The 14,900-nt window shown below is 35.1% G+C and overlaps 2 protein-coding genes across 3 annotated transcripts; one reads left to right on the top strand and one right to left on the bottom strand.

The window, feature by feature from the left end:
- Nucleotides 1-1,497: 1,497 nt before the first annotated feature.
- On the bottom strand, nt 1,498-10,329 carry ostf1 (osteoclast stimulating factor 1). The gene is made up of 9 exons (XM_055039055.1): nt 10,191-10,329; nt 7,318-7,364; nt 5,541-5,591; nt 5,244-5,307; nt 5,113-5,166; nt 4,884-4,991; nt 4,699-4,748; nt 3,589-3,766; nt 1,498-2,433 (listed from the first exon to the last, which is right to left on the bottom strand). Exons 1-9 carry the CDS (start codon nt 10,222-10,224, stop codon nt 2,375-2,377), a joined length of 645 nt encoding a protein of 214 aa, XP_054895030.1. The 5' UTR covers nt 10,225-10,329; the 3' UTR covers nt 1,498-2,374.
- Nucleotides 10,330-11,055: 726 nt separating this feature from the next.
- Nucleotides 11,056-14,900, top strand: nmrk1 (nicotinamide riboside kinase 1). 2 transcript variants are annotated; one of them, XM_055039016.1, is made up of 8 exons: nt 11,056-11,221; nt 11,578-11,668; nt 11,758-11,806; nt 11,989-12,151; nt 12,455-12,526; nt 12,626-12,732; nt 12,982-13,065; nt 13,852-14,900. In XM_055039016.1, exons 1-8 carry the CDS (start codon nt 11,193-11,195, stop codon nt 13,860-13,862), a joined length of 606 nt encoding a protein of 201 aa, XP_054894991.1. In that variant the 5' UTR covers nt 11,056-11,192; the 3' UTR covers nt 13,863-14,900. The 2 variants fall into 2 exon arrangements, with proteins under 2 accessions (XP_054894991.1, XP_054894993.1); XM_055039018.1 differs by lacking the exon at nt 12,982-13,065.

Genomic DNA, 14,900 nt, shown 5'->3' on the forward strand with positions numbered 1-14,900 from the left:
AATCTCTTAAAAAGCTCAAAGACAAGCTTGTTTAAAAAATGCCTCCTAATTATATTGCAGATTATTTAAATGTATTCAGTGCCTTGTTGAAAGAAATAGTTTGTTCCAATAAATTCACCTTTATCAAATTATTTCACAGAACTAATGACAAGACTATAATAAATTAGCAGCATGCTAATTCACAGAAGTCATATTTACAGAAGACAGAGCCACTGAAAATAAATTCACAATTCTCACTTTAATGCAGATGGATAACTGGGAGCAACCAGCTCCAGTGATGGAGATGTGAGTTGTCCAGGACATGGACATTTGCTTAAAAAAAATCTAAAAATAAAACGTTTTAGCAAGAAACATAATACAAAAATTAGTGTGTGATTTTAACTTGCCTGACCTGCCTACCCCTCCGAACATTGTCTGGGAGTGCAAAAACAAAAATGTAGTATAATACTCTGAATTCTGACTTTATTTTACTCAGGATTTTGAGAAATTAATTTTTTTCAGGTGCCCTAATCATTTCCTGTAGATTAAAAAAACTTTAGAAATATTAAAATTTCTTGACACTTACAAAAAAAGGGTTACTTCATGCTAAACCATATTGTAATGATTAACTTCATCTGGCAGTTTGTTAGCTTAGCATAAACTATAGAGATGGTATTTCTAACAGTATCGGAAACAGATGCCACCAACATTATTGCAAATTATTTTATCTTTATTGAAAGAAAGTCACTTGTGCAAGCAAGTCAATCTTAATGTATCAACTTTATTTTTGCTAATTTAAAACCTGGGTTTCATCACAATCTGCTCATTTTTAGATTACATATGTTACACAGGACCTAACATCGGTGCAGCAGGACAGTATGTTTTTGGAGTAAAGGTGTGAGTACTACTGTTTCAGTTGAAAACCACAATGGAGACATGCAGTTATATGAAACTATGTACCCTGCTGTTTGCTCAGTGTTAATAATAGGATTGCTCCTGCTGCAGACATTTGTCAAATGTTCTTTAGTTGAAGTTTTGATTAAATTGTAGCCATCCTTCCTACTAGAAGTCATCAACATGCTGCTCTCCTACTTCATACCAGCAAGAAAGAAATGTTTTTATTTTTGTTAATGTTGGGTATTTTGTTCTGTGAAGAGGAAGATTTGATTTCTGCTAATACAATAGCGGTGTGGTTAAATGTAAAACTGGAGAAAGGACATTCATTTCAGAACATTTCTCTGCTTCAGCTTGCTTTTCTCCCCTCCCGTGTGGCTGTTATGTAGCATGAATCTTTCATCGACTTGCTGTATTTTCTGTCTTTACATAAGTTTGCCCTTTCTGCCTTCTGGGAATGTCAAAATGCTGACTTTTTAAATAAACAATGTCTTGAAACTGAACTCCCGTTTTTCTTTTTCCCCCCCAATAAATTTAATTCTACTACAAAAATAAGTAAAAAAAAGTTTTAAGCTAATTGCACACCGTATTGAATTTGTTGCAAAATGCTTCAGAGAATTTCAGTGAGACTGGATGTTAACATTTTTATTGCAGTTTTAAGACATAATTGCGAAACAAGCAACATTACACTCAACCAAAGAAACAAATATTCTGTTGCATAGATTTAAGGCACTTTGTTAAATACAGATAGAAAAGCAGCAATAAATTGGACATTTTCTCCCAGGCTGCAAATCGAACATCAAACTCCAGGACAGATGCTTTAACTGAATGTTATTCAGTTATAGTGAACTGAGAGTAGGACTCTGCTCCCAGTGGAAATAAGAGAAAAAAACCACGAGTAACAAGCTGATTATTACCAAACAAGAATGGTTCAGACTCACCCAATTAATCCTAAAAGTTAAAGGAAGACTTCTTCGCTTCAGCAAACGTCTAAGTTGCCTTGAAGCAGGAAGATGCAACAGTTTCATTCACTTTGGTCTACTGAGGAGTTCAGGAATGACAGGAAAGCTTGGAAACAAAACAGAAGTCATAAATCTCTGAATCTGCACTGGCACTTTAATCTCCATTATAAATACATAATTTGCATGCTTTAAGGCGTGTCTCTGAAGAGCTTTGGTCACATCTCTCCCACTACGTACATTTTGCACCTCAGCCCACAGAGTCTGCCTCTGACGCTCCAAAATACGCTCCCTCCACGAGGAAATGAACTCGGCAAAGCAGACAGTCGGTGGGATTGACGCAGTGCTTTGAAACTCACACAATATGCAGAGGGCATAAAACTGAAGTGTTTGAACAAGATATTTCAGCTAAAATGGAGTTTCAGTTGAAGATAATCCCATTTTAGACTCGCAGAAAACAAAAAAAAAAAAACAAACTCTACGACCTCCAGAGAACCAACAATGTAAGACGGCAAAGACGGTCTGACCGAGCTGGAGCCGGCTCAGTCCGAGTCCTCGTCATCCAAATACTCCTCAGCATTGCTATGTGTCCGGATGACGGCTGTAACAAAAGAAACAAACCTATAAATGTAGAATAGTTCACTTATTCTATTCATTCAGTCCAAAAAGTCAAAACTGTGTCATATATATTTTTTGTAAACAGTGATAAATTTATCAGACCTTACAAATAAAGAAAATCCTCCAAAATGTAGACTGCAAATGAATAAATAGTAACGGCAATACAAAAGAATTAATCTGTCAATGTGCCGCATATGCAGTGAATAATTGGTCTGATTTCTGTATCAATGCAAAGTTGAGTGGAGGCGATGAGTCGGCAGTTCTGCTGAGGTGTTAATCTCAGGGTGGAAGATGGATTAAAAAGCTGGAACTCATGGGGAAATACTCAACTTCTTCTGGTCTGTTATGTTTGACAAAATGTGTCTTTTAAATAAAAGAGAGAAAGTCTGAAAATTACTGTGGCAAGATGCACTGCAAACACACTGGCTCAAAATCCAACACAAAGGTGACACAAATGTATAGCAAACAAACAAAAAGAAAAATGCTGCAAGAATAAAAAACTGAAAATTCAGACCACAGAACGGAAGGCCTCCTGACCACTAGGAGGAGTCGATTATCAAATCACAGGTGCTCAGAATCTCAGTAAAGACAGGATGCCCAGAAAATAGTTTGAGGAAATAAAAGGTGTGCCATTTTTAAACAAAGTCATTTACAATATTATAAAATAGCAGCATATTACCTACTCCAGACTCCCCCTAGTGGTCTGGAGTACTTCCATTCTATGCAGCATTTCATATTTGCCGTTTTTGCTATTTGCGGCATTTCCCATTTGCATCCATTTCCTGTGGTTGCAGAATTTTTCTTTTGCATTTGTTTTTTGTGCGTTTTGGAGTTTTCATTCATGTGTTTGGCCGTTCACACCTGACGGCCACTGTAAGAAATGCAAATGTTATTTTAGAACTTTTCTTTGGCTGTACTCGGAGCTGCTCGACTACAGGTTTTTCAATACTGCAAACAACTTCATCTCTTCCCACAGCTTAAAGAGCGGCTTCTTGTTCTGAATCACTGCGACATCTCAGATCAACTTTATGTTTTAGGAAACCCGTTTTCTGTGGCGTTAGCTGCAGCAGTTTCTCCTGCGGTTCTACAGTGGCCTGGTTCCCTGTCCATGTTGTTCTGTACGCAAGTAAGAACTTACTGGTTCCCTGCTTCCTTTTGATGAGTGAAGCACACTGGGCGTTGGTGGCCATTTCAACAGCCAGTTTACACTCGTTGTTTTTGATGTCTATCCTCGCATTTTTAGCAAGCAGCATTTCCACGATGTCAGAATAACCCTTCCAGGCAGCAGCATGCAGCGGTGTGTCACCCAGTTTATTCTAAAATATAAAGACAAGATCATTAAACAACTATTTAACACCCATTCGCCCAACCAGTGACACTAAGGACATGTTTAATCTTGAAAGTTAGCGGCAAATTAATTTTAAAAAGTTGTTTCAATCATGTTTATTCAAGTCAGGAATGTAGCTTCATAGAAGATTGAATTACAAGCTCAGTGTTAACATTGACAGAATTTATTTATTTAGTTTCAGTCACATTTTAGTCATGTTTACTCATCTTATGTTTAGTCTGGTTTTTGTTGACTTTATCATAGAATGGTTTATTTTGGGGGAAAAAAAATTTTCCAACATGGTTACAAATTTATCCTTGAGTAGAAATTAAGTTACATTTTGAAAAGACAAGTTGACCATTGCCAACTTTATTTGCATTAACTTTTTAATTAAGTCTCTATTTTCCAAATTCATCTTTACTTTAATATTTTCATCTATGTTTTTCCATTATGATTTCTGTCATTGGTAGGAATTTGATTCTCAGTATGTATTAAATATACTCACTTTTTTTGACAACATTTCATTTGGTTATTTTGATATAAATGGTTTGATATAAATAAACTGATTTGATTTCCAAGACATATTTTCTCGTTTTCTTTAAAGTCTGTCAGAGTAAGCATAAGATAAAATGAAAGGGAAGGCATTGCATCCCATTTAAGCACATTAAAGGTTATATTTTTAAAAATGTATGCATGCAACATCAATACACAAAAGATGCAGAATCTTAGTTTTTAATTAATTTGATAAATGATGGAGAAAAATCAAACTTCTCATATTTATTGGTGCTTTTCTAGTAGAAGTTATTGATTTAACACCCAATACAGTTGCTTATAGTTTTACACTCTGAAGATTTGAAAACAGGAAACATTTTCAAACAAGCTTTGAGTGAAGCTGCGAATGAGCTTTTAAAACCACCTCACCTGCTGGTTGAGCTCCACACTGGGCTGGTTTAGCAACACCTCCACCACATCTGGCAGGAAACGGAGAACATATTGAACATGTTCAGGATATTATGCATACAGGGAACAAAGAAGGGCCAAAACAAACGGCCTTTTTGTTACATGCAAAACAATACACCAACAATAACATAATGTTGACCGTCTACCTTTATGTCCTCCATGGCATCCCCAGTAGAGGGCAGTGTTTCCTGCCTTGTCCAGCCCGTTAATCCCAACCTTGTTTTCCAGACATTCCCTCAGCCAGCTCATATTGCCTGAGATTACACACAAATGAGCAAAAACACACCAAGTTTGGTAAGCATAAGCAGTTTAAAAGGTCAAGGCTGCTTGAAAATATTTAAAGATCAAACGATTTAAATACTGAGACAGTCGTACCTCGTTTAGCTGCTTCATGCATTGGATTATCAATAGACTCTGCCTGCTCGGCAACTGAAAAACAAGATCATGTTAGACCACTGTTGTCTGAAATTATTAGGTTATTTCTGGATTATCTTTCCTTTACTTACCATAGTTACTAGGAATGAGTCCTGTCCTCCCTCTGCATGTCCCCTTCCACCAATTAGAGTCGCTCTGAAATAACATTCATTTTTATTAGCAGAATAAAAAGAGCAAATTTAAGAGTAAATGAAAAGGAGAAGTGAAACCAAGATGGAGCACGTTATCTGAGAAGGGATGTATAACATGTAGCAAGGAGAGAAAAAAAAAAACATGCAGAGGTCGCAGGATTCACATTAACGAGGAAGAATAACTGCAGAGTCAAAGATCATGAGAAATGTGGCGGAGAAATCCCAACTTCTACCAACCGTATCTGAGATGTACAAAATGTCTCCTTCTTCAAAGTACAACTCATCTGGCTGAAAAAACAAAACAAAACACATTGTTACTCTGGGACACTTGGATACACTGATTGACTTCAACGTCAACTTTGCCTTATTTTCATTCGATTTACCTACCAGCCTGTGCTTAAAACAATTTCAACTTAAAATTTGGTTTAGTCTATCCTTCAGAAACAAAATAATTCCAATAGCTAGAGATCTGATTGCTAAATTAATTGAGAGATGCACCAAGAAATGGATGGCAGACTGAAATAGGTCCTTGGAAATGTTGGGAACATTTTGGGAATCAAAGAGAAAAAAGTAAACATCTGCAACCTGTGGCTCCAGAACCATATCTGGCTCTTTGAAAGATAAAAAAAAAACTATTGAAATTGGGAATAATCATTTTATTATAAAAAAAAAAAAAAATGGTAGACATAGGAGACACTTGCAGTTTTTCCCCCTAATTTTTATGTAAACAGCAAGTTAATTGTCTTTTTTTTTTAAGTTGTCCACTTTCCCTAAAAATGATCAATAATTGACATTATTTTACCCAAACAGGGAACTTTTTTCCCCTCATATACATTTAATGTTCTTCTTTTATATTCAAAAGACAGCAGCATGTTATAAAATATAAACTTAATAAAATGTGTTTTGTTTCCCCAAAAGTGGAATTGTTTTTTGAAACATTCAAAACTCACTTAACAAAAGCCAAATAAATAAATAATGATCTCTAATCCATCTAAAGTTCTGGTTCTAAGGATTCCATGAGGCATTCTGCCCCCATCTGGTGGTCAGATGGTGAACTGCATCTGGTTGATCTGAGGCGTTATTTTGGCAGACTTGCGTAAATAGAAAGTTCTGTGCCTGCATCGCTCAGTTATGCAAAATTCATTTAAATTACTAGTCTGGATTACAAATGAAAATCAAAACAATTACTTGAACCTTAAACCTGAAAGTGTAAAAATTGTGGACTCAAGGACAAATTTAACTCAGTTTAATAAGCATTATTATTATTCATAGTAACATGTTTTATCATTATTATTTTACATGTGAATTGAGATTTAAATTTTAGTTTCTTATCACCAATAAGGGGATTGAAGACCCAAGGATTATGCAGCAACATTATTTTGAAGCATTCTGGCAATACTTGAAATATTGTAATCATGGAAAAGCATTTTTTGATCAAAAATATTTGTTGTAATTCAAAACAATTCTATTCTTTATGAGCCTAAGACACTCACTGATTAGCATCATAACATTTATAATAAATTGACCAAAAATAAACAATAATATTGTTATCTTTTAGACTACTTTTCTGTAATACTGATAATGGCACGTTTAAAGACCAATAAACTTTAATTTTGGAAATAGCAATCCACACTAAAACTGAAAAAAAAAGAATACCGGAATAAAAACAACTAAAAGCAATAAATAATATTTATTAGAATGTCTTTAAACAAAACTGCCCTTCAAACAATATCAGAATCAAGATTGTTTTAACTTTACTGTGTGATTAGTTGATTATTGCAACAGGTCACAGTTTAAAACAATTCAGGCAAAACATTTTTTTGAACATCTTTGAATGGGGTTAAAAAAGTCCCAGAATTTTCTATAAATCTGTCATTATTTTTGCATCAATAATTAGCCATGATTTACTGACACATTAAATAACTAATATTACAAATCAAGTTCAATTTTGATGTTACATTGAGAAATTGTTACTAATCAAAAAATATTGCCAAAATTAAATGACAGCTCTTACTGTTCTGGGATCGAAGGTGAACAACGCTCTGAACACCTTCACTTGGCCTGCAAAAGAACATAACAGATTGTTAAATGACACATGGAGCTGCTAGATGGGTTACAACAGAAGCCATGTTGGAAAAAACACAGTAAGGACACAAAGGAGTCGCAGCACAATCAGAGCAAGTTCACTCCTGCAGCCCAGCTGCCTTCAACATGGTGAAATACTCGAATGTAATAACAACAAATCAAATCGCTGTGATTCTCCTGCAGCCAATAACAATACACACTTATTACTACATGCAGCACAAAAAGACACACAGTGGGTCATTGTGCAACAGCGCCTTCCCCCTGGGCCTGCTCTGGCCTGGAGTTCGCTTTGCTGCAAGAATGCAACCCGGGTGGTTGTGGTCCGCCTGCAGAAGACTCTCAGAAACCCACAAAAAGCTTATAGAAGCATTTTTAAACAGTTAAGCCTGAAGTTGCACAGCCCTGAGCTGCATGTTAACACAAATTCAAAGTTTGGTCAACAGCAGAGCTGCCGGGTTGCACACGAATAACGAGGCGCCGATTCGGCTCAGCTTGACCAGAACGAGTCGAACTGTGCATCTTTCTTCTGGTGAGGCGTCATCACCCTGTGTTACTTTGTTCAGTCGACTTCCTTTTCAAACTGGTCACACCCCGATTAGGTCAACGACATAATTTAAAACCACAAACAGATGCATTCCTTATATGTGCATTTATCATTTTCACTGGGAATGCTGTGAAAATAAAATGGAGAGTTTATCTGCGGTGTCTGATGACATGTGGAGAACATGTGAAGAAATCTCAAATTGTGTAACAAACGGAAATCAAAAGGTCATTTGGCAACAAGTTTAAACATATTTACAATTATTAGAATTAGGAGTTTTTAAATCTTTTATTTCAGCACTTAGAATGTTTAGATGCACAGTGTTTAGCGGTTAAACTGGGGGGTCTGTACCACAGCACAACACCACTTCTGTTCATGTCTGCTGCTCTGCAGGTCCAGTCATGTTATTTTAAACACACAACTATCTGACCTCAGGAGGCCAGGCTCTGGCTTCATCTAAAGCCCTCTGCAACAGAGCAGATTCAAGAGGAAAATAACAAAACAGGACTAAATAAAAGTTTTTGTATAGTCCACAAAAAACAACAATAGCAGTTTAATTTCTTAATTCCTAAATACAAGAATTTGTGTTTGGCTGGAAATCTGTTGCAACTTGCAAAATAAATCCCATTCTTGCCAACCAAATGTCGGCTGTTCAAAGCAACATCTGCACACCTGGTCTTCTTAAATCTGAATACAACACTCATAATCATACAGCATTTGTTATGATTCGTGATTACAGTTGATTAAGTAGTAAAATATTAAGTAGATTAAGATTAAGCAGTAAAAAGCAGAAATCCAAAAAAGGGAACAAAACTAAATATGAACTCTTTGCACAACCAGATACAGACAGAAAAACAGCACCTGATTTAATTTGTTATATGATGAACCAGACATGTCAATATAATCCAGATAATCTTCTGTGGAGCCATCAAGTTTGTTGCTACCGCTGATGAGATGCATCTCTGTTCATTGTGGGTCTAATTCTCATAGAAATGATAATATACAGTGAATCCAATGATTACTTTTTGTCAAATCAAAATTTGTTTTTGTAAAACATTGGTAACCAAACTTGGTGTCAAAATACAAGCGTGGGAGTCCTGAGATCAGGATCAAATTAAACAAACAATGATAACAGAAGGGATGATTTCTGACATAAATATAAGCATTTACAAATAAATAAAAATATATTGGCTATATAGTTTTTTTGGGTGATTTTTACCCCTGCTTTATTGCCGTAAGTAGATATCTAAGTTAATAGTGTGTGCCTTGAGTTTCTTAAACATTTAATTTGTAGCCAAAAGCTGAAACATAAAATGCGTTTCTGATGGTTTCTACAACTGATGATTATTTCAGTAATCTATTATTCTATTGATTATTTAGTTTAAATGAGATCAAAAAATAAAACTGGCACATTTTGGAGATTTTTTATTTAAGCCTATTTTATACAATAATATAAATACACTAAAAGATGCAAATAATTAAATTCCCTTTTTAAATGAGAAAATAATCATTTTATTGCCTAAATTTCCTAAACAGCATCCCTTTACTGTAGCTTTGATCAAAATAATGCAACCTAAAGAAAATAAATACTTGCAACATCATGTGAAAAGCCCAACCATTTCTTTTTGACTTATCAATAAAATGTTGGGCTGATCAGGTGATTATTTTTTGGATTAACCAATTAATAACTGTAGCAAAAAGTGTTTTTTTTGTTTTTGTTGTTTATTTACATAATTTCAACAACGTAGAGCTAAAACTATGACACTAGAGGAGTTCTGGGTGAAACATATTTACAAATAAAGAAGATGTATTCATATATATATATTGCTTTCAATAAATCCAGTGATTTAAAACGCGTCCTTTACGCTGGAAGGAAGACAATGAGAAAACAGAGGTGTGACCACACAGTCACCTATTTGACTGCAGCTACCTCTGGGGCAGCAAGCTGCAGTGACTGCATGAATGATGGGAATAGGGAAGTGACGGCGGCCTCAGAGCCAGCCACCAAACACACAAAATAAAGCCTCCTTACCCCCGTCCTACCTATGAAGTCATATTATTGAAATCCCCGAAATAAAGCAATTCATTGCCGCATTTAGGTCTTCTACCCCGAGCTTCCAGACAAGCTAAACAAGCGCACCCTCCGCCCATCGGCGTCAGCCACTCAACGAGACAAGGTGCACTGTCCACGTACCAAACAACACCGAAACAAAGGTTTTGGGGGGAAATTAAGTCAAAAGTCACGGAAGACGTAGCTTTACCTGGCTTGGCCGGCTTGGGAGGAGGCTTAGACATCTGTGAGGCTCCAAGACGAACTGAAAAAAAAGGTGGTTGAGACAGAGACGACGCTGGACTGTGGATCACTTTGAAGCTAACGCTGCTAATGAGGAAGTTAACTTAAGCGGAAAACTTGACTTGCGCATGCGCACAGCTCATGACACTAGATAGATAGATAGATAGATAGATAGATAGATAGATAGATAGATAGATAGATAGATAGATAGATAGATAGATAGATAGATAGATAGATAGATAGATAGATAGATAGATAGATAGATAGATAGAAAAAAATAATAACATGATAAAAGAAAAATAATAAGATTAAGACAATAAAATAATAAATATTCTTATTAATATTAGTAATTGTTATTTTTATTGACTATGTATTTTACAGAAATTAACAAACAATTACAAATAATATACATTTTAATTTTATAATTCATGTCAATTAATTCTGAAATGTAACTTTTTATAATGAATATAAAAATTAAAATGTATATTATTTGTAATTGTTTATTGTTTTTGTTTTGTTGTTTAGTAAACAATTTGCAATTATTTATTAAAATAAACAATAACAAATGATATACATTGTAATTTTGTAATTTATATAAAAATTTAAATATATATTATTCATAATAATTTATGTAAAATATATAGTCAGTAAAAATAACAGTTACTACTATTGATAACGTTATATGTTCCTAATATGTTATTAGGAACATATTTAATATTTTAATTGAAATATCTTTTCACAAATCAGCAGCCAATCAAGGGCGCATATTTTTCCTTTCTCAATGAGTAGAGCTTTACGTAACACCGTCTTCAGCCAATCACAAGCGTCTTCGGGCGGAAACGAGTGGCAGGGAGGAGGGTTGTGTTTGTGTAGGTAAACAATGCAGTTGTCTCTTGGTTAAACGTGAGTTTTTTGTTATTTTCATATAACTAGTGACACACATCAGCAGTTTTGCCGTGAGCTTTCGCAAATGAAGACTTTAATTGTTGGAGTTGGTGGGTAAGTAAATCTGAATGCTCTCAGCAAACTAATAAATGTTTGAACCTTCACGCATCGCTGCTCTGCAAACACTACATCACTGAAAAACGAAACCGCTAATAACGGAATTACAAGGTTTCATATCGTAAAGGGCTTCCGGTGGAACCACTAAATACAAAGTAGGAGAAAACAGGAGAGAAAAATGTGCAAAAATTCTTCAAACTGAAGCAACAGGACAACGGATCAGTAGACTTTGTGATAACCATGTGGCAGTGAGGGCTGATAAGACTTGTTTACTCTTTACGATTCTCTAAAGTTGGTGTTTTCTGTTAGGTTTATTCATCTTCGTTTATGATTTCCATGTGCTTTAATCGCAGGGTGACCAATGGAGGAAAATCTACCCTCTCCCAATTTCTTCACCAGAAAATACACAACAGCTGCATCATTGCTCAGGATGCGTATTTTAAAGTAACCATGAAGGTTTCCTTAGATTATATTGGCGTTTTAACAACTTCTGACACAACAGATAAGAATTTACAGTTATTTATTCTTGTCAGGATGACTGTTTGATACCAGTGGACAGTAAAGGCTTGAAGCAATATGACAGTAAGTTCAAATCTGTTATTTGACTTGAGGATTTTGACTGAAATTAAGTTTCCACAATTCTAAACCAGCTCTTTTTAAGTTTTTGGTGAAGTTTCATGTCACTTATTGTGTATGAAAGTTAATTTGTGTTAAATGTGTCTCAGCTGAGAAATGGAGATGATGCTAACTGCGTTCTCTTGAAGCGCTTGATGCTCTTCACATGGAGAAGATGATGAAGGAGGTTTGCTCCTGGAGAAAAGACCCTCATGAGTTCCTGAAGCGGCGAGGCCTGACAGCCAAAGGTCCATCCACTGATGACGAACTTTACGTTCTGATAGTGGAAGGTTTCCTCATTTTCAATCACAGGTATAAAATACAGGATGGATGGACGGACGGATGGAAGAATGGACAGATTGATGGACAGATTGATTGGTGGATGGATGTTTTTTCATTTTATTTTTTAATTTCTAATCTGATTCAGAGAAACTGTGAAATTCTGTCTCCTGTATTACATAGAAAACGTTTTGTAGAATAATCGACCTGCTTTTTCTGGTCACCATTAATTCTGCTGCTTCTCACAGTTTAATATTATATTATTAAATATTATTACATTAGCATTAAATTCTCCTAGCCATCCTTTAATCATACTTTTCACATTTGTCCTTCCAGGCCTTTAAATGAGATGTTTGACATGAGATATTTTTTGGAAATACCTTACGACGTCTGTAAGAAGAGGCGGAGGTACTCATCTCTCTTTTTTGGTACTATCAGTGTCATTTTGAAAGCATTTTTCAGTAAAATCTTAGTCTCAGAGCTATTTCTGTGTTTTTGTCTGGGCAGTACGAGGGTGTATGCGCCTCCAGACCCTCCAAACTACTTCGATGAATACGTGTGGCCGATGTACCTTCAAAACCGCAAGGAGATGGAGAAAATCACTTCAAAAATTGGTGAGAGGACATCTAAAATGTTGAATGGCCTTTAGATTATGAACTTGTACAATTTTAATAATGACAAGATATGAGCTGCATATTGATTTTTACAGGTACTTCTATGATAACTGCAACTTGCCCTTTTCTAATGATAATAGTACTGATTTTATTACTTTTAACCTTATCAATGTTTAAAACTCAAACTGCGGCGCTGTTTGTAAAAATGTTAAAGATTGCAGGTACTGCATGCTTATCCTGTTTTTGCAGTTTTTCTGGATGGTCTGAAGCCGAAGAACGAGGTTTTAGATGCTGTTAATGAAGACATTCGTCAAGAAATAGCCAGACTCCAGGGTAAAGCTGCTTCTTAATCTGGAAATAAAAATCAGTATGCTGAATTGGAACAGAGTCGCTTTTTAGTAATTTGCTGTTTATGTCAAAATATCCGACTAAAGCGATTAAGGAGTGGTAAACATGAGCCCAACCAGAAAAAGAAGCTTGAAATGTGGGGGAGGTTTGACTAAATCACATCCTGTCTTAACTAACGTGGATCTTTCAGATGCAACTCAGCAAAATTTATTTAGTTTCTATAATGTTCCTCTTACTGATTCAGTCCAGATGTGGAACCATTTGTACTCCTGGTAGATTAAAGTTTGGATTAATATTTTCTTTTGTTTTGTTGACATTCAGGATTTAGATGGTTTGCATTATACCAATTTTATTGCTTCCAACTGAAGTCCAAATCAACTGAATTTGCAACAAGTGGGCTCCATTTACTTGGTAGAAGTGTCTCCGTTTTGAGCTTCATAACCGTGAATAGTTACATAAATGTCATTTGTTGGTTTTCTGTTTAATAAACTTCAGGTATTTGTGAGGAAAGAGTATAAATTTATGAGGGTTTATAGGAAGGAAGAAAATTATATATTAAAAAATAAATTGACAAAATACCAGTGAAAACATGCAGAAACTTGGTGATTATGGGATTAAAGGATCTGATTGCTGTAATGGTAATAGACATTTTTTCACTCATTACTGATGATGAGTGAAATAAAGACGAGTTTCTGTATGCTATTTTTAAGTAAAGGTTGACAAAATATTTTAAGGGAAATGAAATGTTTTCACTTTGTGTTTTGTTTGCAGGACAAAGCTGATGTGATCGACATCTATCTGGATGCCAGACAGTGTCTTCTAATGGTCTGCTGTGTGACTGAAAGGACCAACCATTTTATTGGTGCTGTTTGAAAGACTCTTGTGTCTTTTGGTTGCTGTTGACTTTGATCTCCTTTAAATGGGCTTGTTTCAACACTTTAAGCTTCATCCCACTGACTTAAGGTTTTCCCACCTTAGAATTTCATTGTAAAACAAAAAGTGATGTTCACTTAAAATGTTACTGCTTTCAGTAAGGTGGATTATAATTTCTTAAAAAAAGTAAATAAATAAAAAAAACTTTTAAAAAGGTCTTTGAATAATCATTCAAAGATTATTCAGGTAATCTTTGAATGATCAAAGATTATTCTTCTGTTGCCTGAAGCTGAAATTTTCACCATCAGTTAGTGGATTTTACAAAAACATTAACTTTGTTTCACACTGGAACCTTGTTTTTTTACTGACATGATCCAAAAAAGGTCAACATATGTCAAGAAATAGTATTGCAGCTCTACAATATCAGTTGTAAACATTTTATCTTGTTATCATCCGTGACATTTGTTTAATGTTTCACGATCGAATCAATAAAATTCTCCACTGTTGAATTTATGAGCCTGTAAGTCATAAAAGGTTCACCCAGATTACATTCCTTCGGATGTTTTTGAAAGCAAAATAAATGTAAAATGTCTCCTCTGACCTCTTCAAAGGTCTTTACTAAATCTGATCTGATGTCAGAAAAAAGTTGCAGTTGCAGTGGAAACCAAAATGCTGTAACTATGACCCTGATAAATCAGTCAACTTTATGCAGTGAATGTACTCGTCCCTCCCAGACTGTTAGTGGATTGCTTCTCTTAGAACCCAAATAAAACAAAAATGTTGACCAAATTCTAACAAGTACTCTTTTTGATATAATTAAATTCAAGTTTTTAATTATTTAGTGGTTCATATTGTCCAGCATATTTGTTTGATTATTTTAGATCAGTTTAATTCATGTTTTTGTTCCGTTGTCAATACTTGTGTTTGAAAAATAAATTAATGTCTAC

Source organism: Poeciliopsis prolifica, unplaced genomic scaffold (assembly GCF_027474105.1).
Source record: "Poeciliopsis prolifica strain line A6 unplaced genomic scaffold, Auburn_PproV2 SCAFFOLD014, whole genome shotgun sequence".
NCBI classification, from domain to species: Eukaryota; Metazoa; Chordata; class Actinopteri; order Cyprinodontiformes; family Poeciliidae; genus Poeciliopsis; species Poeciliopsis prolifica.